Source organism: Pseudozyma hubeiensis (genome assembly GCF_000403515.1).
Source record: "Pseudozyma hubeiensis SY62 DNA, scaffold: PHS20, whole genome shotgun sequence".
Taxonomy (NCBI): domain Eukaryota; kingdom Fungi; phylum Basidiomycota; class Ustilaginomycetes; order Ustilaginales; family Ustilaginaceae; genus Pseudozyma; species Pseudozyma hubeiensis.
The window spans coordinates 75383-98129 of record NW_012133802.1 but is presented as its reverse complement, the minus strand read 5'-3'; the positions used below and the strand labels follow the sequence as shown (position 1 = coordinate 98129).

The window sequence follows — 22747 nt, the reverse complement described above, 5'->3', positions numbered from 1 at the left end:
CATCCGCATCCCGCAATCCGGGCAACCGCTTGGGCGTTGCTCAGGATCACATGCAAACTCACTCTCCAAGTGCTGACATTGTTCACATCACAGCCACAAGATGATACCATGCATGTCGTCGGACTACCACCATGGGAGGAAAAGGAGTGCTATAGAATGGTATGCAAAGGCACGCCGGGTATCTGATGCGATATTAAAAGGCCGTCTCCGTTCACCTACGATCGCGCGAGCGACCTCGTGCTTCTTGATCTCGCGTCGAAACCTCTCCGTCCTCCGCTGCCGCCGATACAATGGTGCTGTCATTTGCAGTGCCAGAAGCAAACGCGCTGCGGCTCGTGGTTACATCGATTTGAGCTCCATCGCCGCCGTCGCGGATCCGAGACCGACTTCGTGACCGCTGACGATCTAAAATCTGCGCCAAAGCGTCTGGCGCTCGCGACCTGCTGCGTGCGGTCGAAGAGCGTCGCGCCTGCGTCTCGTCCGCCACAACGAGTCCAACGGTGGGTTGAGGCTCGGCGCTGCGTCCGTACAGTATTCCGGTGCTGATTCCCGCATCGCGCGAAAGAGAGTAGGTCGATCTCGATCGTGACGTGGACCGTTGTCCAAAACGGTCCGGAGACGCCGACTCTCTACTATGACGACTGCGACTTCTTGACTGACTTCGTCCGCGAATGGCGATTGGGCCTACCCTGCGAAGAGAGGCAGCCTCTTGCGATCCGGAGCGACTGTCACTGCTGGCTCCTTCCTCTCCGTTCCATGTAGTATTCTCATCCAGATCCGCCATCCTCGATCGGGGCATCCGACCTCGCCGCTCCGAGTCTGCTGGACTGTCGCTACGCTCTTTGGCAGTCGCATGGAGCCACGCGTGAGCTTGAGACTGAAGAGAGCTCGCGAGGTGATGCTGCGCCCACGCCTGATCGCGCTCTCGATTTGGCGTCGAGGTTCCACTAGCATCCGTACTACGATTTCGGCTCGAGTCACGGTACTGGATCGAGATCCGCGATGTTGAGCGTGATCGACGCTTGGAGCTATCACCTCCGTCCGCCGAGATTGTGGGTGACTGCACCAATGAGGTTGCCGACGCAGGACTGTCGAGCACTACTTGAGACGGACGTGTGCGGGCGAGACTTGAAGAGCGCCTGCCGTGCTGAATCTGCGGGGACTCCTCGTCCATGCCGGCACTTGTCATGTCTCGAGCTGCAGCAAAGCCCTTGGCACTGGAGGAGGGTTTCGCTGTCGTGGGCGCTGCAAACCTGTGATCGTTCTCACCTCCGAAGTAGTCGCCGACCAAAGCTTTGGTCTGCAAGGGAGAGGCAGACGGTGTCAGGTCGATACCTTCTCGTCGAATCCACGCGCTCGTGCATAGCTTTTCGATCGTCCATCTTCGCCGCGGATCCGGCTCGAGTAGACCTCGCAATACCTGCCTAGCAGCTGCACGGTCCCAGCTGAGACCGTCCCGGCCAGAGTCGATGTCCGAGTCCTGATCCGACTCGGGATCTTCTTCCACATCGGCCTTGGCCTTGGCGACTTGGTTGATCTCGAAACTCTCGAGGTGATCAGCGCGACCAGGTGCCGATCCGACCACTTGATCTGAATGCACCACAGCCGCACGTACTGGCATCGTTTCCGTCGCCGGCTCGGTCATCTGCCTCTCCCTGGGCAGCAGCGATGGCAGCGAAGCGCTCAGGTCCATCGACCCGAAGCTAGCTATTCCACGTGGCAAACCAGACACGGATCGACGCTGCTGGCTGAAAGCGAAGCGATCGTTCGCATCCGTTGGACCAGCAGAGCTAGACCGATCCGTGGAAAGTGTGCGATCCGACGGGCTGACCTGTGAGGTTAGCGTGCTGGTCGACGACGCCGTGAGACGTTCAGCTCGGCGACGCAGCCGAGGAGGAAGCTCCCATTGTGCTTTGGCGATCTTCATCTGCAAACGTGGTTCGAAAGAGTCGGTGAACGGCAATTTGCCGCTGAGCATGGCATATAAGATGCAGCCAAGCGCCCACATATCGGCAGCGAAGGGCGATTCCGGCTGCAAGTCGCTTTCTTCGGCGGACTCGACGGCCGCCGGACTTGAGGTGCCGGGCGTGCCCTGTGCTCGTAAGAACTCGGGTGCGGTATAGGCTAGGGATCCTCCACGACCGGACTTGTGGCCCTTCTTCCGACTCTGCACCCCCTGAGAGTCTGAGATACGCGCCTCCTCCTTGAGAGCGCGGATGAGAGCGGGCGCACCTGCCATGCCAGCCTTGGCGTGAGCCGGATCCAAGACTTGGGCTAGGCCAAAATCTGCAATGCGCCAGCACGGCATGACGGCGTCCGACATGTCGAGGACGTGTTTTGACGAGACGGATGATGTGGCCAATGATTCGACGGAGTCTACAAGGTTACCGCTGTTCTGCCTCGAATGCGTACCGCCGTGAGAGCCGCTAGTAGAGGTACGCTGGCGCTTCTTCCACGATGTCCGGTCCTGTCCAAGGACGTTCTCAAGCTTGAGATCGCCATGCAAGATGTGACATTTGGTGTGTAACGTGCTGAGGGCCGAAGCGAGTTGGCGCATGGTCTCGCGTGCGGCATCGATGGGGATGCCTTCGCTGCGCGGCAGCTGGCTTGCCGTCCTGCGAAGCAATCGCGAGCCGCTAGACATACTGCCAGCAGCGGAAACGGGTGACGATGCGACCGAGGACGCCTCTTGGCCAGCTGGTATTGTATGAAGCTGAGAAGCAGCCGAGACAGAGGCTACGCGACCCAACGCGTGAGAGGGAACAGCGTTGCGACCCTTGATGAAACCAGATCCGGTACGCGATCCTGGATGGCGTCGAGAGGGATCGTCCATCGAGGTACGAAGCGACGAGCTGCGCGAGAGAAGAGTGGACGAGCGTGCCGAGCCTGGTGCAGCCCAAGAGCCCGAGGCAGACCTTCGCTCGTGAGATGCCGAGGGCAGACCACCATCGGGAGAGAAGATGACGCTGCCGGAGCCGCCTTCGCTGCGGACAAAGTCGAGCAGGTTGCCTTGGTCGCAGTACGGCATGATCAATAGCTCCGCGGTCGTGTTTGCGCCTTGGTGCTGGCCGGAATGCGCTGTGTCCAATGCAAGACTTTCATGATGCAACAATGGGAGCAGATGCTGATGCGTCGGAAGGCTCTTCCAGATGCGCAGCTCGTGCGAGTGCAGGTCGTGGTGCCGGGTCTCGGAAGAATTCTCTTGAGCCTGGCTCATATGGCTGTGATGGTGGTAGACGATCTTGACTGCCACCCTGCGTCCGTTGCGTTGGCCGTCGATGAGAGGAGCAGTTGGGTCTGCTGGTCCTTGCGCCTCGAGGTCCCAGCCTTGGCGAACAGTGGAGAAGCCTCCGACGCCAATGGTCTTGCCCAGCAGATATCGGCCTGCGGGACCGACACGGGCGCCTTCGTCGTCGCTCCGAGGCAAAGAAGCGGAGGCTGTCGTGAGCTGTGTCTCGTACAGCTGTGCTGCGGCGCTTCCAAGGCCGCGCAGGGAGCCAAAGCTGGGAGGGGCGGCTGATCCGTTGCGGGTGTCGTCGTGCATGAGCGAGGCACCGAGGCTGCGATGGCCGGAACGTGGCGGGCTGTAAGAGATCGAACGGTTGTCATAGGATGTGGCAGGCTGGACCACGCTATTGAGGCTGGAAAAGGCGCTGAGGAAATCGGCAGCGGGAGAGCGGACAGAAGATGATGGGGATGCTTCTGCTTCCACTTTAGCGTCGATGCGGAGAGGCGGTAGCGTTTCAGAGGGTGGTTCACGCTCAACGACGGGAGCATCGCTTGTGTCGACGTCTGGCGTTCCAGCAGCGCTTCTCTCCCACCACATACGGACCTTGGAGCCAACAGAAGTGTCCTTTTGCGGGAGCACGGTGGGATGGACCTGTGCCTGTGCGGTGTCTTGTATGGCAGAGCTTCTGCGACGTCTTCCTCGTTTCGCAGCGTCGTCGGCATTGTCGAGAGACGACTGCAAGGCAATGTCGTTGGAGGAGGTACGGGATATAGATGAGGACTGGAGTGGGCGCGAGGACGAGTCGGTGTTCTCGCGAGTGTGAGAGTTGGAATGAGCTAGATTGGCTATGGAGGCAGAGAGTGAGCCGGAACCATTTTGCGAAGTAGGTGAGCCGATGCCAAGGCGGGCTGCTGCTACGCTGTTGAGATCGAACGAGTTGTGCCAATCGTCGGCGGAAAGCGATGCGCTGAGGCCGCTAGGATCGAAGAGTGGCACGTCATCCTCGGAAGGAATCTGAAGCGGAACAGCCTTTGGCGGCTCCATGCGGTTGCCAGGACGGCACCCTGGTGCGGATTATAGGAGCTGTCGAACGATGTTGACGCTCGCCTAGGCTGATCCGAGTGAGGAGAATGATGCGATTCGTAGTGCGAGGAGCGTAGATGCAGATACTCTGGTGGAGTTGGCAGCTTTCAGCTTCAGAGAGGATGCCCAGCGCAGTATCCGATCAATTCGAGGATACGCTGGTGTTGGCTTTTCTGATGGCGATGATACTGTGCATGTACCGAGGCTACGGATGGGGTGAACCGTCGAAGGCGAGGATGCACGATACTGAGATGAGCTGTGCGTGGGATGCGTGTGGATGTGCAAACGAGATGAATCCTGCTGCTACGATGCAAACATTGAAAGCGACAGTCCAGAACTGAGCCCGGAAAGCTCGGATCTGCCGTTGCGGAACGGTGTCGGTCAATTTGGCGGCTGAAATCTCCTCGGAGCAGAGCCAAAGAAGAAAAGGGAAAGAGCCAAAAAGAAGCTCAGCTGACCAAAACTGCACGAGCCGAAATTGGACCGCTCGACCCCACACAGGACAAAAGGAGCACGAGCTTATTTCAAAAAATCGATCGGCAGAGGTCCGAGGCACTTCTTTTTCCTTCAGTGATCCGGTGTCAATCGGGTGATGCGCTTTACCTCGCTGTTGGCAAGTTTGACCCAAGTGTACTGAGCTATGCATTCGCACGTAAGCTCGCGGCATGGCATGGCATGGCGACAATGTGCAAACAACTCCCCAAAGAGCGCACAATCTAGCCTCTGTGGCTTCTTCCAAGCCAGCTGATTGCCGACGAAGGGTCACTCTCACACATCCTATCTCAGCTCATGTGGCACATTGAACACCTGCTGCTGGTGCGGCTTCTCATCAGGAAGCAGTTGTCTATGAAGAGGGTATCACACCTTGAGCGCAAGCAAACGTCGCGAATCTCCGCTTCGTCAGTCACACACACTCTCTTACATTGGCGGCAGCGAAAAACCGCGCCATGAGAGCGGCAAAGAGGAAACGGATGGGCGATCCGAGCGGCGATGCTTGTTTCTCGCGTGACGCGACGCCGGCTGCGTTTGACACTCGAGGAATGCACTGTTGGAGCCTTAGTGGATGCACAGAGGCGCGTCTGAATTTGAAAACAGGCACTCGGGCAGTGTGGACCCTGCCTCGTTAGTGCCATTGCGCATTGCTCCAGTCTAGCGGGTTTGGCCCTGCTGGTCCCCCTTCCCGCCGCTTGCAAATAGCATACGCCCTTGAGGGAGCAGCTAACTGAAAGCAGGTAGGCATCGTTGCAGAACCCTAGTCTGTGATTCTGGTGAGAGAGGATCTCTCTTTGCGAGCGAGAGAGAAAGGGCTGAGTTGTCTGGAAATGTTGAGGGCAAGGCTGTGGTTGGCTTTTGCAAATGAGATCTTAGTCGAACAACCGTTCAGTCAGAGACGCACACTGTACGCGCTCAGAAGCTGTGTTCAACGCGCGACGTTCCAGCGCCTGTGCTCGTTGAGCGGGTCGAAGAGTAATGTGGTTCGCAAGTCTGCTTTCGATCGTGCGTTGTATTACCGTTCCGCCCTACGCGACGAGCATGGGCCTTTCTGTACTTTTGCCCAAGGGCAAGCTCGCCTTACGCCCCTCTCCGGTAATACAGTATTGCCTGTGCGCACATACACTGTATTCCCTTTGCTTCTATTCCATCAACGAGAATTCACCGCAACGCTTTGTGATTACAAACGGCACAGCGTCCCTACGCGCTAGCGTACCTCGACAGGGGACGGGCGGCTGCGCATGGTTGATCAGGGTTCAAGTGTCGTGTCGTGTTTCTTGAGGCTGGAGTGGGTGTGGCTGCTCATGCATGCCGTACATACACACTGTACACCTTGCGTTTCCGGATTTCGCGTCGCTCGCTCGTCCGTTCATCGAAAGCGTCCGTCGGTTCACAGAAATAGGTCGCCGTGTGTGGGGTCGCAGTTTACTTTGTTGGTCAGGACTCTCTCCTCTTTCCCTTTTCGAATAGGACTCCCGGTCGACTTGGCGGATGCTGCGCTGCAACACCCTCTGTCCAGATTCTCCGCGTGCATTTATTCACTTTGTGTGGCAATTTCCCCTTACGAAACGTATCTGCCTCTTTCTCTCTTAGTCGTCCCCCCTTCCTCGCTCAATTGCACAAATACCCCCTCCCTTTGAGATCCATCCGTGTCCCCCTTCCCTTCCCTTCCTTCTCCCATCCATCATCTCTTTCCATTTTTGTCTTTTCGAGTCTCCTCCTCGAATCTTTCCACCACACAACTCTCTTCCTCTCTCCTAACCCAACACTTCCACTCCACAATGCCTCCCAAGAAGACCGCCGCCGCTGGTGCCAAGAAGGGCAAGACTTCGGCCTACAACAAGTATATGAAGGAGCAGCTCGCCAAGCTCAAGACCGAGAAGCCTCAGCTCGCGCACAAGGAGCGTTTCAAGCTGGCCGCCACCTCGTGGGCTTCCTCCAAGGATAACCCCAAGAACAAGGCCTAATTTTCCGCTTCGAGACGATCGAGATCGCGTCCCACTCATTCGTTGATGGCGTTGCGACACGATCACTCAGCACGACGATATTGTCATGAGGAGGGTTGCTGTTCGACATGCCTGTCGCCGTATGTGCTGAGTCGTTCATCGAACTTGTAAGTCTTTCTCTCCAACCCTCTCCACCCTTTGCCCGCGTGAATGCGCGGTCGGAGGTTGGCCTTCCGTGTCGCGTCGCCCGCGACCAGTTGCTTCTCTTCCCATTCCTCTCCTTCCCCCTGTTGCACGATACACCGCAGCTGCCACAAATTCAGTACCGGACGATGATCTCTTCGAGTCTGTCCGAGTCCGTGTGGCGCCTTTGGTGGATGGATCGGTTCAAAACCCCCGTCATCTGCGCATTGGAAGCGTCGCGAACGGGGCAACTCTCAATTTTCCCTCTCCCACAGCGCGTCGCCCCGTCCATTTACCGCGGTGGTGGATCAAATTGGCAGAATTTGACAGCCGATACTGACGAATTTATCTCTCACTCTCCCTCTCTTTCTCCCCGCGTCTTTCCGTTTGTTGCCCTGTTTTGTATGCGCAGTGTAATACTACCTCTTTCTTCTGCTTCCTTTCATCGTGCGAAGGTCTCATTGAGCAACGTGCATGTTCAGCGTTCAATGTGTGAGAGAATAAGCAGTCGGACGAGCGAGATGCTCAGACGAGGAAAAAAATCAAGAAATCCCATTACAACAAGAGAGACATGGACAGAGAGACCGACCTTTGCAATACGAACACGGATCGGGCGTATATCTGTTGGTTTATCGTGAGGCGAAGAGCGAGTGTCTACTGCAGCTGCCTGCCAGCGGTCGTTTGCCAGCTTTGCGCCGTTCGAGCCGAAACGCTGCTGCCGCCCGACAACAGTGTGGAAGCAGAGCCGGTTGAAACGGTTCGAGCCATCGATTTGTTGGGCATGCCGGCACGGCTTGCGTCAGAAGTGGTGCTGACTCGCTGTTGGGCAGATGCGAACGAACGAAGCGAAGACGCTGATGAAGACGTTGCTGATGCGTTGGCTTGCGAGGCAGCCGTGTTCGAGGCGTGTCTCCGACTGTCGGACATGTCGCCCGCTGTTGACGGCGCGGGAAGTGCGCCACGCAGGGTGTGCGAATCGCGCGAAGTGTTGCCTCCGTGTCGACCGACATCCTGCGCCCGTTGGAAGGATGAAAAAGCAGATGGAGAGTACGACTCGTCGCCGCTGCTTTCCATCGTATACATGCTCGGCGATCGCCTCTTCTCCAAAGAGACGTCCCTCGAACTAGCCATGTCGACCCATTCCAAGTCGACGAATCTGTACGTTGCCTCTGGACGTACAACAGCGGTAACGGGAAGACGGGAAAGCGCATTAGCCAGCTCGGGCATTTCAACGATGCGACTCGATTCCTCGATCAAGCCCGATCCGCCGCGAATGCAGCCGCCATCAGTCACATCAAATGTTCGAAACACGCCGTTGAGGCGGTTGATGACAGCAACGCTGCTGCAGCTGCGTCTCTCGAGTACAGCTTTGGCCATGAGCAGTCGAGCATCGTGTTCTCTGTGATGCGCACGACCTACCCGAAGTGCGCACGAGCGGATAGCTTCCATGGACCGCATACGGAGAAGGTCGACGTGGGACATGGCCGACGTCGTTTTGGGCAGGTAGGCCCGAAAAGCATTCTGCGGCTTTCCCGCCTGGTGACGTGCAGGCATGGTGAGAGGGAGAAACGTCGATTGGCGGAGCGTCACGCAGACGACATAGGTTGCCTGTACTGCATTGCTTCCTTGGCAGTGTTTGCATGCGATCGTGTTTCCGCTTTGGATGCGGAACGTCTCCGGTGCTTTTCCGAGTCGTTGGTGGTGGGCGCTACTACAGGTGGTGCAGCGAACTGCGCAGGTCGTGTCGCTGAGCTCGACGTAGGACCGCAGCTTTTTGCGCTCGACGATGGCTCGACTGTCGATCTGGCAATCCCAAGGGCTGAAGATGAGAGGTGGCTCGTCCAACACTTTTGATGCGGGCGGTGCGGGACCCTTGACCACCCAGCTTCCCTGACGATGTTCGGTGTAGACGGTCATCTTGAGCTCTGCTGTTTCAAAGCGACTCAAGACAACTAGGTCGAATTCGACTTCGCGTTCGGTCAGCTCCTTGTCACGTCTGAGCATCGTATCGTGCGAAGAGGACAGGCCAGTCGTCGAGCTGAATCTGTTGCGGCCTGGAGAGTCTGATATAGAGGAAGCAGCGGAGTCGGGCATTGGGCCGTGGGACGAGGCTTGGCTAGCAGAAGCTGCTTTGGCTTGCTTCTTGCCAAAAGATTTCTTTTTGCGGAGAATTCGGTCTTTCCATGGACTTGTTGGTTGCGGAAGCGCGAGCCACTCCGACATGCCTTGGTCTTGAAATTGGCTCGAGCTGCCCGAGGCTCTTTCGGGATCACCGTCGTGACGCTGCCGTACGGCATGGTCAAGCGCAGCAGCGACGATTCGTCGGCGGAGACCAAAGACGCTTGGCGGCTGAGTCTGCGAAAGATCGACATCGGTGTACTGAATATCCAGTCTGGCGACCTGATGACGGAGCGAGGTTTCCTGCCAGTTGGTCTCCATGGAGGAAGAAGCGGTGCTGCTGGCGGCACTGCTGGCGGAAGCACTAGAGATGTCCGAGTCGATTTGATCGTGGAGCGAAGCGCGAGGCCGGTGCACCAGCTCGGTTCCGTCTTCTTCGAGTCCGTCGTCAGCGTCGACGTCTTTTGGGACGGATGGCAGGGGCTTCAAACACGAAAGAGAGTCTTCTGCGTGGTTTGAGTGGTGGAGCTTCACGACAGGTCGAGTCGCCGTCGGACTATGTTGGTTGATGATTAGATTGTGAGCGAGCGAGGAAAGCGGCTCTCGGTGGGCAGATCTCGATTTGACCGAGTCGGAGTGAGCTGCATGCTGATGCTCCGGAGAAGATGTGAATGACGAGATGGAACCTGTTGATGAATCCGTATGGGCCGATGCGGATATTCGAGAACGGCCAAAGCTAGGCATTGCTTCGAACAGAAAGTTTATGTTGGAGGTGTGCCCGATCCTACGCTGACGGGATGGCAGCAGCGAGGTGTGAGCGCAGCGAAAGGGGCGCTACACAAGCCTGATCAAGATCGGACTTCTTTCATACGTGTGCTCTGTTCCTGAAGTGGTCCGAGAAATGCAGACGGCCCGAGCGGATGCGCTTGGACGTCGCCGAATTTGTTTGCCGCAGGATGGGAGCTGCAATTGCCTTACAAGCAGCTATATGCGGCGGGAAGATGCAGGTGTGTAGACGACAAGTGACAGGCTCGTAGCAGAGGGGCCTAAAGACTTGTCAGAAGACGAAGTCAGTGTCGCCACGGCTGCTTTGATGAAGCTGTGGCGTTGTATGCGCAGATTCGGCTTGACTTGTTCCTCCCGACCAATTCAAGCCTTGGTCGATGCGCCGCGACGGTCCGAGAAGTTTGTGGTAGCAGCTGGAGAGGGTCGGTCGCGAATGGACCTGTGAATGAGCGATGGGTTCGATGTGTACGTCGAGAAGCAAGAGGCTGAAAGAAGATGAAGTGGGATCGAGATCGAGATTCAGATGAGGGAGCATGAGATGAAGAGGCCAAGGCTCGCCCAGTAGATGGAATGCTCTTCGTGAGGCGTCGGCGTTTGGAAGCGGCTGTCCGGGAAGTAGGCCTGCGTCGATCGTGCGTGTATCAGAAGGCATACGTCGATCCCGCAGCCGGCGTCGAATCCGAGCAGCTGATCGACATGCTGGTGGTGTGAGAGGAACAGACGGGCGGAGATGAAATGTCTGCGTTGTTTCCAGCAACCGCCATGGCAGCGGCATACAGAGCGAGACCTTCACTGCAGGCTGCTGCCGGGGCTTGCCTCACAGCGACGGCGGCGATTCGAGCGGCAGAGCAGCACGGTGCTCAAGTCGGCTTTCCAATCCGACAGCTGACACTGTGTTGCAGCGGATGCACCCCGAACAAGTACCGAACTGAGCAATCACGCTCTCGGCCACGCCGAACTGCATCATTGAGGCTCTGAAGGCCAAGCCTTAAGAGATCTACGGATGTGAATCCTATCATGCCGAGAGGTCTCCGCATACAAAGTTTGTGCGTTGCCATGGTACAGAATCCGAGTGTAGGAGTAATGTTACAGGAAATTTTTGGCTGCCTCTCGGAGGGGAATTACAACTCCGACTGCACCTCTTATTTTTCTCATGTTTTTGGCGCTGCCGTCTGGTGTTGCTCTTTTAGATGTGTGTTGGTCTCATCGGCGGCGTGAGAAGATCCGTCGATCCTTCCCTCTGCATCAGCGCCACAATTGCGCTTAATGCTTAATGCAGAGGCATCACGCTCGCACGCAACACCTTCCCGCCCCTTGCCCTCCAATTCGTTGCATAGAGTGGGGAACAGATTGGGCACTGATGTGCCCAGCCATGCTCGTGTGCTGGCAGATCCGTTGGCAGGTCGATGCAAAAAGCCACTCTCTCGATTCGACGCTGGGCTTTCCGCGATACTCTGACCGCTTTGATCTAGCTGCTGTACGGGTCGAGTGAGCAGCCCCTGCTTGATGTCGCCTGCTTCCTACCTGCTGACCTCCTAAAAAGCAGAAGCAGATGTGCGAGGTAACGCTGGTATCAAAGCCGATGCAGCCACTGTCGGTCAAGAGCCGACCTATTCAGACAGCTCGCTTATTCGCGGTCTACGGCATCGACCTCGTTCGTGCGACCCTGCTGCAACCATCTCGAGTTCCTGCGTTGTCTCGATTCACCCGGATCGTCTCAAAATTGAGGCTTTGAAGAATTGAGCGAAAGAAAATAGGGTTGAGAAAAGGGGTTCACGGTACATTTCAAAGATGTAAGCTGAGGCGCTCTCACATACAGCAAGAAGGGTCTGGCGCTCGGTCCACTCAAAAGATAATTCCTCCACCGCATCGGAGCTCGCGAAGACTCAAAGCGACCTTGCACTATTAAACAACACCACACCGAAGATCTTTCTTCCTCGCACTCGCCATCGCAAAAGAAACAGCCAGAATGTCTGTGAGTGCATCCAGTGCCGAAATGGATTCGGCCAGGTACAAGCGCTTGGAAGTACATGCTGATTGGTGGCCCTTTTCGCTGCTGCCGACAGTCTCAGTGGGAGATCCGATTCAGCAACTCGCGCCGTCTGCCCTACTTCTACGACCCTGTGTCGCAGCAGTCCACATGGGAGATCCCACAGGGCCACACGGAAGAGTCGGTGCGCTCGTTGCCTGGTGCCAAATACCTCGACCCTGCCAACGCGCCAGGCGGAGCTGCTGACAAGCCAGACAAGGTTCGCGCCAGCCACTTGCTCATCAAGCATGCTGGCAGCCGCAGACCCAGCTCTTGGAAGGAGGTGAGTACCAAGTACAGGACGATCAGTTCAGCCCTCAGCCCACATGGCTGAATGGAATGTCTCGGGAATGTCTGCGCCTGCGCTACAGAACAACATCACACGCTCAAAGCAGGATGCTATCGAGCAGCTCAAGAAATTCGAGCAGGAGCTCCACCAGGATTCGAGCAAAGACAAATTTGCCTCGCTCGCCAGCGTGCACTCGTAAGTCACACCGGCTCTACTTTCGACACGATGTACGCCTTGCTGACTCTTCCATTCTCATTCACCTCTTCTGTTCGAATAACACCACAGCGACTGCTCATCCGCAAGAGCAGGCGGCGATCTCGGATTCTTCCAGCGTGGTCAGATGCAAAAGCCTTTCGAGGATGCCGCTTTCGGTCTCAAGGTGGGCGAGCTCAGCAGCATCGTCGACACCGACAGTGGTGTCCATCTCATCTACCGAACTGCCTAAGTAGCATGCAGCGGATACGTCCATTGCGCAATGCAAGGTCTGATTAAAGTGTCGAGTGTGACATATAATGCCGCGTCTTTGTGAGCATGAACGGCAGCTCAAAGCTTCTCGAGACGACCCTTGATCTGATCGTGAAGCTTGGCGAGTTCCTCCTTGGCAGGCTGTGTTGCGGGCCAGCCGACACCGAGTCCTTGCTTCTCGTCTGGCTTGGGAATGACGTGGACTGTGTACATGAATGCGTTTCAGATAGCAAAGCAAGATCAGGTCAGCGCTCGTTCCATACGAAGGGTTTTCGAGAGGCCAAAGCCTCACCGCTTCTGGTCTTCCTTCATCTCATCTACTTGCTCGGTGCGTGACACTTACAGTGAACGTGGTCGACCATCTGATGAGCCATGCGGCCATTGTTCTGCAAGACGTTGTACTGCTCTGCGCCTGTGGCGATTGCGATCTTCTTCGCGACCGGAAGCAGCTCGGTCAGGTGCTCATCTGGGATATCATGCAGCTTAGCGCCGTGATGCTTGGGAATCACAAGCGCATGACCCTCCGAGATAGGACCAATGTCGAGGAAAGCGTACGTCTTGTCCGAGTCGTACAGCTTGAGCGATGGGATCTGGCCGGCGATGATCTTGCAAAAGATGCAGTTGGCATCGGTCTTGAGGGCCATCTTGAACAGAGAACGTGTGGGGGCGAAGGCAAGTATGATGGGCGACGCTGGGCAAGTTGCCGATGGCAGAAAGCGGATTGATTGGGTAGAGAAGAGCTGTGGTCGTCCGCAAGCTCGTTGGACTTTTCCCCGACATGAGCGAGCCGGCAGCTGTGCGGTGGCCCAAGCGATGAAGTGGAGTACACACGACATCGATTTTGCAGATTTAATATTGTTGAATCTCAACATTGAACACAAAGACCTGTCAAGATCACGTGATGATTTCGCGCGATCCACGGATTGGTGTACGCGCTAAGAAGCGTGAGGTTGGCAGAGATGGACAGGTGCGACTTGCGAGTTGTTTTTGTGTTGGTAGCGCTTCATCACACTGACGGAAACAAGCGCAGAATGTGACATTCCGAGGGTTCAGCGGCAGCGTCTTCTGAGCTCGAGTGACAGAGGCGGGAATCGGAAAGAGCGAAAAGTAGCTGGCCGAACCCTTTGTTCGATCCCGATCCTCTTCGATGTCCTATTCGCATAGAGCTCGCTGAAGCAGCCCTGCATCGTAGCCATCATCAACAGCCTCCATCGGCCCCTCCGTCGTCCTCAAGAGCCACGTCGAGATCCTTTCACGACTCGCAATCAGCTACAACGGATCATCTTGCCATTCCGCAGTCCTTCATCCTCCATATTCACGTTGGCCTAGACGCTGCATTTCAACCTCTTATCCAACCGATCGAGACCATCGATCAGCACAGCCTGCTCACGAAGCAGGAGCATCATAATCACCATGCTCAAATCTATCCGTCGCTCTTTCGGCATGAGCCCGAGCTCGTCTGCCAATCAGCTCGATCAACTAGGCAACAGCGACGCCCCTGCTGGCGTCCTCTCACCCTCCAACAAGCCAAACACCTTTGTGCCTCTGCGCAGATCCAGCAGCTTTACCAATTTTTTCTCGTCATCACGATCCACCTCGCCAGTCAAGGAATACAATGATCAGAGCAGCTCTCATGCTGTCACATCTCCCACCAAGGCCTCGGCCTCGGCACAGATTGCACAAACACAGACGGATTCCGACGCTGTTCTTGCCTACCTCGTACTGCTCGACAAGAAGGGCAGGCAGAAAGAGCGCTTCCCAATCCAAACTCTCAAGACCACCATGGGTCGCTCTCTCGACAATGACGTTCGCTTCCTTGTCAACGATGTCAGCCGACACCATTGCACCATTGAGATCGAGATACAAGGGGGGCAGCGCAGCGACGGCAATGAGGCTTTCTTGCAGGTTCTAGGTGCCAACGGAGTACTGCTCAACGGTATGCAGGTGTACCCTGCGCCTCGCGGAATTGGACGATACGAGCTACACACTGGCGACTCCATCGTTGTTGCCAAACGCTCTTTCGTATTTGAACTCCCACAGCTCGCACATGCAAGCTCGCCATCGGCAGAAGCCAGCATGTTCTCTTCGCCCGTCAAGGCAAGCGCAAAAGCTGATCCGCAAACACCCGCCACAACCAACAGAAGAAGGGTCAGAATGAGTCTCGTCAATGCCGCTCAGATCAACACACCCGCTCGTCCTTCCCAAAACTCCGCCTCATCATCCAAGAACGGCAACGCAGAAAGGGACGCTCGCAGGGCAAACGGCCTCGAGCGGTTCATGCAGACGGCCAACGTGAGCCCTTCCAAGGCAAACAAGAACAAGTCGCGCCAAAGCCTCGCCTCATCTGTCATTGTCACCGACTTGTTTGGCACACCCGCCAAGAGCCACAACTCCTTGGTAGAGCCCAAGACTGCACCGCCCAAGCAAGTCAGCTTCAGTCTCTATGCCAACTCGTTCATCGGCAGACTTAGCCCCGTCAAGCAGATGAGGATGATGCCTCCCCTCGACACCATGGACGAGGAACAGGATGGCAGCTTCAGCAGCGACAACCACCAACCAAAGGAGGACGTTCAAGCGCAGCAAGAAGTACATACCGCTTCTACAGACGACAAGTCGACCGAAGATATCATCATTGTCGAGGAGCTCGAGCAAGACCAAGAAGAGCTTGCAGACGTCCCTGAGGAGACTGACGACGCCAACACAGCCTTCGACGACGCGGAAAACTCGGAGAACATCCCACCTCCTGCTGATGACGCCGACTCCACACCCAGTTCCTCGCCAAGCAAGGGTGGCAGTCCCAAGCGTGCAAAGCGTCGCAGCAGCTTCTTCGGCCGTGCTGGACCATTCCGAGGCATGAGCCTCGGATTCTATGCCGAAGAGCGTACGGAAGATAAAGAGGCACAGCCCCAATCTTCCGAGCCTCAGCAAGCGGTTCAGAACGAAGAGGCGGAGGAAGAGTTCTCCGATGCATCCGATGTTGAGCCAGCACCGATGGAGGAGGAAGTAATGGTCCCTGAGCAGCTCGCAAGCCGGGCAGGCCGCCGCGTTGTGTCCAGATCCATTAAGCTAGGCATCAGCAAGACACCTTCTCCTGTCAAGCACCAACACTTTGTTGGCCTCACACCGCTTCCGCGACGCCCTCGACTCAGTCTCGCCTCTCGACGCAAGGTTTCACTGCGCACCCAAACGCTGCTCCGATCCAGCGAAGCGTACTCCGATCGGCTCTTCTTGCCTCCAGCGCCCGGTACACAGCGTAGCAGCAGTCCGTCTGGCCTCTCCAAGTCCATGTCGATGCCCAACAACATCTCTGACTTGGCATCGGCGCAGGTGATTACCGCGCTCGACGCCTCGATTGTAGAGACTAGCATGCATGCTGACGATCTCCGTGCCGAACGAGTCGACGCGGATGTCCTTGACACTGCGCCCGACCCTGCGTCGGACGAGGAAGCTCAAGTATGGAAGGACTCGGAGGACGACGAGGATGAAGTCGACCAAAGCCTCTCTGTGCTTTCGCCATCGCCAAAGAAGGCACCCACGTATGACTTCAGCCCCGTCAAAGCCTCCTTGCTGCCCCAGTTCGCCACTCCTCAACCTGCTTCCAAGACCCACTCGCGCCGCATCTCGATGCCGCCGGCTGGCGCTGCAGATGCCAAGTCGTCGAACCGCTCCGCCTTGATCCGCCTTCAGATCAGTGGAGAGGGCGAGCGTATCGTCCATGAGGTCGCCCGGGAAGAAGAACGAACCGCTGCCGACAAGGTCAGTGAGGCGATGCAATCATCCCCTTCCAAAGCAAGAAGGGTCGTTCGTGTGTCAGACGTCGGTCTGCCAGCTACGGAGCTCTCGATGGGTTTCGATCTAGTCGAGGATGCAGCGGCCGAGCCAGAGTCCAGCAAGATCGCACAGGCTCTCAACGATCTCTTCACGGCAGAGGAGGAAGAGCTGACCGACGATGAGGAAGACGAAGAGCTCGAGCAGCAGGAAGAGATTGTCCAGATCAGCTCAAAGATCCACCAGAGCCCCTCGCGACCAGTCGAGGCACGCACTGCGCCCTTGCAGCCTCCTCAGACGCCAGCAGCGCTCAACTCGATGCGTCATCTCTTCTCCGCTGCTTCTGCTGCCCCTGCTACGCCAGACATGCAGGGTCTCGGCGACATACTCCAACCCAACCCGGAAAAACCACCTCAATACGGCGTTTTGGGCGACAGGATGCGAGCCAACCCGGAGATTGTCGAACTCCTGTCTCCATCCAGGTCGTCGCCCAGGAAGAAGGCGATGCTCGGCTCTAGCCCCGTCAAGGGCAGACGTGGCGTTCGTCGAAGCCAAGCAGCCGAGGTCGCTGTATCGACGCCGGCCACTCCGAGGGCGGCGCCTGCTCCTTGTTCGGCCGCAGCGACTCCAGTGCCGGCAGCGGTGGAGCCTGTTGCATCGCCAATGCCAGCAGGCTTTGAGGCAGAGTTGCATGTGACCATGTTTGATGCATCTGCGATGGATGCAGAGAACGAGGCTCTTGCACAGGCGCTGACCGAGTCCGAGGAGCAAGTTGTCCACGACGAGCAGGAATCGGAAGCTGTTGCAGCAGAGCCAACTGTCGCAGAAGATCTTGAAAACGACGATGCCATGGAGGAGCAGCCGCACGCTTCTGTGCAAGAGAGCGAGGAGAGCGAACAATCATCGGAGCCGATTACAGAGCCGGAAGCCGCGGAGGTCGTCAATGCAGCGGAGGAAGCAGACGCTGTTTCCGCCGATGTTGCACCCGTGCAAGAACAACTCGCCAGTCCAGAGAAGCCTGCAGCAGCTGAGGCATCACCTTTGAAGCCTCGAGCTTCTCGTCGCGCTGCTTCAGCCTCCCCTAAGAAGCGCACCGCTCGATCTGCGTCTCCGACCAAGCGTGCGCTGCAATCCTCACCGATCAAGCGATCTGCCGCTCCCGCTGGCCCTGCTCGAGATGTGCTTGCACCGCAGACCGAGATCTCTCAGGAGACAACAGAGGAGGCACACACGGAAGAAGTCCATGAAGAGCAAGACCCAGTCGAGGAAGAAGCGTCGTCTCCCTCTAAACCTACACGCCGGACGGGCTCTCGAAAGGCCAAGCAGGCAGCTGAGGAAGCTATCACGGCCACGCTTGCTCCAGCGGAGGCGGTTCAGCAATCGTCGCCTCAGAAGCCTACCAGACGAGGCAAGGCTGCTGCTGCTGCGGCCAAAGCGGAGGAAGTGGAGCCAGTGCAGGCAGAGGAGGTTCAGGAGAGCGAACAGGCCGCAGAGAGCCAGGAAGGAGCAGACGAAGCAGAGGTCGAAGAACCGCCCAAGCGAGCGGCACGAACACGCACCACTCGTGCCACGGCTGCTACAAAGCCTGTACGCACCACCCGCACTCGAGCAGCAAAAGTGGCTACTTCTGACCTCCCGTCTTCCAGCGCGGGCTACGGAGACGATGAGGCGAGCGAAGCTGACGAACCGGCGAAACCCAAACACACTACCACCGCGGCTCGCAATCGATCCACTCGCGGCAAAGCCAGCAAGGCGGCAGCAGCAGCCGAAGCGACCGAAGCCGAAGCCGAAGAAGATTCAGAGGAGCAGGAGGAGCAGGAGGAGGAAGTTGCCGCTGCTGCACCCAAGACCACGCGTGCACGAGCTGCTGCTACTCGATCCACGCGTGCAAACTCCGCTGCTGCCACCACCACCGCTACAGCTACAAGGGGAAGGAGCAAAGCGAAAGCTTCTTCCGCAGCTGAAGAGCAGGACGCAGCTTCGTCTTCCACCACCACGACTACGACGCGTTCGGGTCGTACCACCCGAAGGACCGCGGCCGCCAAGTGAACAGATTTCTTCCTAGACTCTTTCGACTTCGACTATGACCAGACTTTTCAATCAGTAATTTTTCGAAACCTAGTTGGATGACAGTGAAGCATGTCGTGTTGCTAGGTGTGTGGTTGGTGAGCTGTGTGTTGCGCGAAAGCTGTGTGTGGACATGTGTGTATGTGTGCGCAGTGAAGCGTTGTGTTGTGGGACCAAAAAATCCGGGGTTGTGTTCGTGACCGGCGAAGGGTTTTACCGGTTGGACCGGAGAAAAAAGTGTGGGGAAGAAACGGCCGTGCATACGTCGGACCGCGTTAACTCTCAACTCTCCTTTCCTACCACACAATCCCTACACCATCACTAGTTTGATCTCAACCATCGCTTCGTCTACCATCACATCGTCGCACCAGGAAGGCCCTCTGAGAAGCACATAGAGTGCATCTTTCGGTCGAATTCCCTCAAAAAGATGGTGGAAACCAAACGGATCCTCATCGCGAACCGAGGCGAAATAGCATGTCGACTCATTCGAACCTACCGCACCTTTCCCCTCCCTCACCTGTCCGCAACTCCGCGCATCTCCACCCTGGCGATCTACACCTCCAGCGAATCCAATTCTCTCCACGTCTCGCTCGCCGACCACTCCCACCAGCTCCCCGGCCACGGTCCTCGAGCGTACCTCGATCGTAGCGCCATCGTCGATGCCGCGCTCAAGTTCGGGTGTTGGGGTGTCGCTCCCGGGTATGGGTTCTTGTCGGAGGATGCCGAGTTTGCGGAGATGTGTGCCGAGGCAGGGTTGGTGTTTCTAGGACCGACGGCGGGGCAGTTGAGGAGGTTGGGGGATAAGGTTTCTGCGAGGCAGTTGGCGAAGAGCGTTGGGGTTCCGGTGGTGGATGGAACTGAAGCGAGGGAAGGCGATGGGGCGAAGGATGTGGTGGAATTTGCAAAGAGAGTAGGGAGCGGGGGAAGTGTGATTCTCAAAGCTGCGAATGGAGGTGGTGGGAGAGGGATTCGTGTCGTACATCTACCCAAGGGCTCTTCGGACATCGAATCTGTCATCCGTTCTGCTTACGATGAATGCTCACGCGAAGCAGCATCGTCCTTTGGAGATGGAACCGTGTATGCGGAACGCTTTTTGACGAACGCCAAGCACGTCGAAGTGCAGCTGATCGGCGACGGATCAGGTCGAGTGATCCATCTATGGGATCGAGAGTGTTCTCTTCAACGTCGCAATCAGAAGCTCATCGAGATCGCACCCGTACCCCACCTCGAGGATGGATTGCGGAATAGGATCCTAGAAGCGGCGGTGAAGCTAGGACAGGAGGTCGGTCTGAAGAGCCTCGCAACGGTGGAATTCCTGGTCGACGTGGATCGAGCCCAATTCTGGTTCATGGAAGTGAACCCTCGCATCCAAGTCGAACACACCGTCACCGAGAACGTCACCGGCCTCGACCTCGTCGCACTGCAACTGCTCGTCGCCCTCGAATTCTCCCTCAACGACCTCGCACTCGCGCAAAGCGCCATCCCCTTCCCCAGCACCACAGCCATCCAAGCGCGCATCAACGCCGAATCCTTCCGCGAAGCTACCGACGAAACCGTGCCCGAAGCTGGCACCATCACCTCGCTCATCTGGCCCATCGGCGGCAATGTTCGCATCGAAACCGCAGCTCACCCGCCGCATCCCGTGCTGGGTGAGTATCGGGCTAATCCGATGTTCGACAGTCTGTTGGCGAAAGTTGTCGTTACGGCGCGGGATTACGCGAGTGCGGTGGAGATGGCGAGGAGGGCGTTGGAGGAGACTGTGATCGGAGGCGTGAGGACCAACAGGTGGTTTTTGATGGCCTTGTTGGAGGACGAAGGGGTGAAGGCGGGGAGACAGCACATCCATACGGTAAAGAATGGCTTTGGAGCGCTTGCGGAGCGTGCGAAACATTTGGAAGAGTTGGACGCAAAACGCGGTGGTGACCACGGTCAGAATGAAGCTACATCAAAGACGGGTGAAGTAGCGGACGAGGTCAAGGTGGAAGAAGGACAGGCCGCGATCAAGTCTCATCTGAGCGGGATGGTGGTGAAACTCTCGGTGGAGGAGGGAGAGGAGGTCAGCGCGGGTCAAGAGCTGGTTGTGGTGGAAGCGATGAAGATGGAGCATGTGATTCGAGCGGATGCTTCCTGTGCTGGTGGCAAGGTGCACAAAGTTTTGGTCAAGCAAGGTGGGGTGATCAACGCTTCCGACGTCATCATCGTCATCGACACCAGCAACAATCCAGAATCTTCCTCTACCGATATGGCCTCCTCGTCAATTTCAATTGACCCAGCAGAAGACCCCTCCATCCCACGTCCCGAACTCGAGGAGCTTCAACGTCGTCGTCACGCCATCTCCGACGCCGGCCGCACCTCGGCCGTCACAAAGCGTCACGCACGAGGCTTCCTCACCGTCCGCGAAAACCTCTCGCTCCTCCTCGACGCGAACTCGCTCATCGAGTACGGCGATCTCGCTCTCGCAGCCCAAAGATCACGCTACTCCGCCGAAGACCTCATCGCGCGCACCAGCGGAGACGGCATCGTCACCGGCTTCGGTCGCATCGAAGGACACACCGTCTCGCTCATCCTGGGCGACTACATGGTTCTGGCTGGCACGCAAGGCTACTTCCACCACTTGAAGCTGGATCGGATCCTTACTGCTACTCTGGAGCATCCAGCGCCGCTGATTTTGTACGCGGAGGGAGGAGGTGGGAGGCCAGGGGATACGGACTATCCGACGGGGTCCGGGTTGATGACACCGAGTTTCGCGTTGATGGGTCAGGTGAGGGCGAAGGGGATCCCGGTGGTGGGCGTCGCCAACGGGTACGTCTTTGCGGGCAACGCGGCGCTTTTAGGCACGTGCGATGTTGTGATCGCGACCAAAGGTGGAGATCAAGAGTTGGCAGGGGAAAAGGAAAAGGCGGGTAAGACGTCGATCGGGATGGGCGGCATGGCGATGATCGAAGCGGGTGGATTGGGGGTGGTCGAGTCGGACGATATCGGTCCGACTCAGGTCCACGCAGAGACAGGTGGTGTCGATGTGGTGGTCGACAACGAAACGGATGCTGCGGCGATGACGAGGAAGATCGTCGGCTTCTTCACGCAGCCTTCGGTGGAAGAGGGACGGTGGAGCTACTCGCAAGACGTACAGCTGTTGCGAACGTGTCTGCCGAAGGTGGAGCATCGTCGACGAGCCTTCGACGTGCGTCGCGTCATCTCGCTTCTAGTAGACGACTCTTCCTTTGTCGAACTGGCACCACACTGGGGAACAGGCATCATCACGGGTTTCGCGCGTATCCAAGGTCAAGCGATCGCCATTCTCGCCAACGACCCGACGTCGGCGCTCGGCGGAGCCATCGACGCGCACGCCGCGCTCAAAGCCACGCGCCTCCTCAGACTCCTCGCCCGAACTCGTGCGGTGCATCTCGTCAGTCTTTGCGACACACCCGGGTTCATGGTGGGGCCCGAATTCGAACGGACCTCCACCGCTGGTGGATCCTTCCGTACGTTTGGCGATTGGTTCACCTCGGCCGCGGAGTTCACCCAGTCCGGCGGCCGATTCGTCGGCCTAGTGCTGCGCAGAGCGTTCGGTCTAGGAGCTCAGGCGATGTTGGGAGGGAGCACGCTGAGCAATTCGATCTGCGCCACTTGGCCAGCAGCCAGTCTGGGACCCATGTCGTTGGAAGGCGCGGTGCAGTTGAGTATGAAGAAGCAGTTGGCTGGGATCGAGGATCCGAAGGAAAGGGCCAAGGTGGCGGATGAGGCGGTGCAAGGGCTGTACAGGAACGGCAGGGGGATCAACGTTGCTAGTATGGCCGAGGTGGACACTGTGTTGGATCCGGCAGAGACGAGAAATTGGTTAGGAAGGGTGGTGAAGGATGTCCTGGGGGAGCGGATGGCTATGTACAAGGTGAGGAGGGCGCAGAAGGTGGATCCTCATTTGTAGATGTCGCGGATGCAATTCAAATCACACGGCCGAAGTCAGACACAGCGTGCTATCGCAAATCAGACTGCGTCCGAAGTCACAATGATGATGAGGACCACGCTCGTCGACAAGCGACTCGGCTGTCACTTGTTTCTCGCTGTCGGTTGAGCTGTACAATTGCGCATCCGAGGTGGTGCTGTGCTGCATGAGACAAAGTGTGGAGGCCACGTCTGGAAATTTCGGTACGACCCTTTGGACCCTTCCACGTCACCTTGTCCTCCTCGCCTTGGCCTAGGGTGGCCTTTAGCCCCTGCTTCCATCTGAACTTGATCTCCGACCATCATCATCGCTCCGTGATGCAGTGGATATCAGCCCATCACATTCAATA

General features: G+C 57.3%; 7 protein-coding genes across 7 annotated transcripts; 3 read left to right on the top strand and 4 right to left on the bottom strand.

The window, feature by feature from the left end:
- Positions 1–211: 211 nt before the first annotated feature.
- On the bottom strand, positions 212–4273 carry PHSY_001773 (likely protein kinase; the record flags this gene model as incomplete). Its single annotated transcript, XM_012332399.1, has 1 exon — positions 212–4273. The coding sequence occupies one exon, from the start codon at positions 4271–4273 to the stop codon at positions 212–214; it is 4062 nt and encodes a 1353-aa protein (XP_012187789.1).
- A 63-nt stretch (positions 4274–4336) lies between these two features.
- On the bottom strand, positions 4337–7225 carry PHSY_001772 (hypothetical protein; the record flags this gene model as incomplete). The annotated part of the gene is made up of 2 exons (XM_012332398.1): positions 4337–4568; positions 7077–7225. 2 exons carry the CDS (start codon positions 7223–7225, stop codon positions 4337–4339), a joined length of 381 nt encoding a protein of 126 aa, XP_012187788.1.
- A 362-nt stretch (positions 7226–7587) lies between these two features.
- Positions 7588–9795, bottom strand: PHSY_001771 (hypothetical protein; the record flags this gene model as incomplete). Its single annotated transcript, XM_012332397.1, has 1 exon — positions 7588–9795. The coding sequence occupies one exon, from the start codon at positions 9793–9795 to the stop codon at positions 7588–7590; it is 2208 nt and encodes a 735-aa protein (XP_012187787.1).
- Positions 9796–9971: 176 nt separating this feature from the next.
- On the top strand, positions 9972–12600 carry PHSY_001770 (hypothetical protein; the record flags this gene model as incomplete). The annotated part of the gene is made up of 4 exons (XM_012332396.1): positions 9972–10058; positions 11904–12149; positions 12238–12350; positions 12441–12600. 4 exons carry the CDS (start codon positions 9972–9974, stop codon positions 12598–12600), a joined length of 606 nt encoding a protein of 201 aa, XP_012187786.1.
- Positions 12601–12937: 337 nt separating this feature from the next.
- On the bottom strand, positions 12938–13456 carry PHSY_001769 (hypothetical protein; the record flags this gene model as incomplete). The annotated part of the gene is made up of 1 exon (XM_012332395.1): positions 12938–13456. The coding sequence occupies one exon, from the start codon at positions 13454–13456 to the stop codon at positions 12938–12940; it is 519 nt and encodes a 172-aa protein (XP_012187785.1).
- Positions 13457–14033: 577 nt separating this feature from the next.
- PHSY_001768 (hypothetical protein) lies at positions 14034–18437 on the top strand (the record flags this gene model as incomplete). The annotated part of the gene is made up of 1 exon (XM_012332394.1): positions 14034–18437. One exon carries the CDS (start codon positions 14034–14036, stop codon positions 18435–18437), a length of 4404 nt encoding a protein of 1467 aa, XP_012187784.1.
- A 445-nt stretch (positions 18438–18882) lies between these two features.
- PHSY_001767 (hypothetical protein) lies at positions 18883–22380 on the top strand (the record flags this gene model as incomplete). The annotated part of the gene is made up of 1 exon (XM_012332393.1): positions 18883–22380. One exon carries the CDS (start codon positions 18883–18885, stop codon positions 22378–22380), a length of 3498 nt encoding a protein of 1165 aa, XP_012187783.1.
- Between the last annotated feature and the right edge of the window lie 367 nt (positions 22381–22747).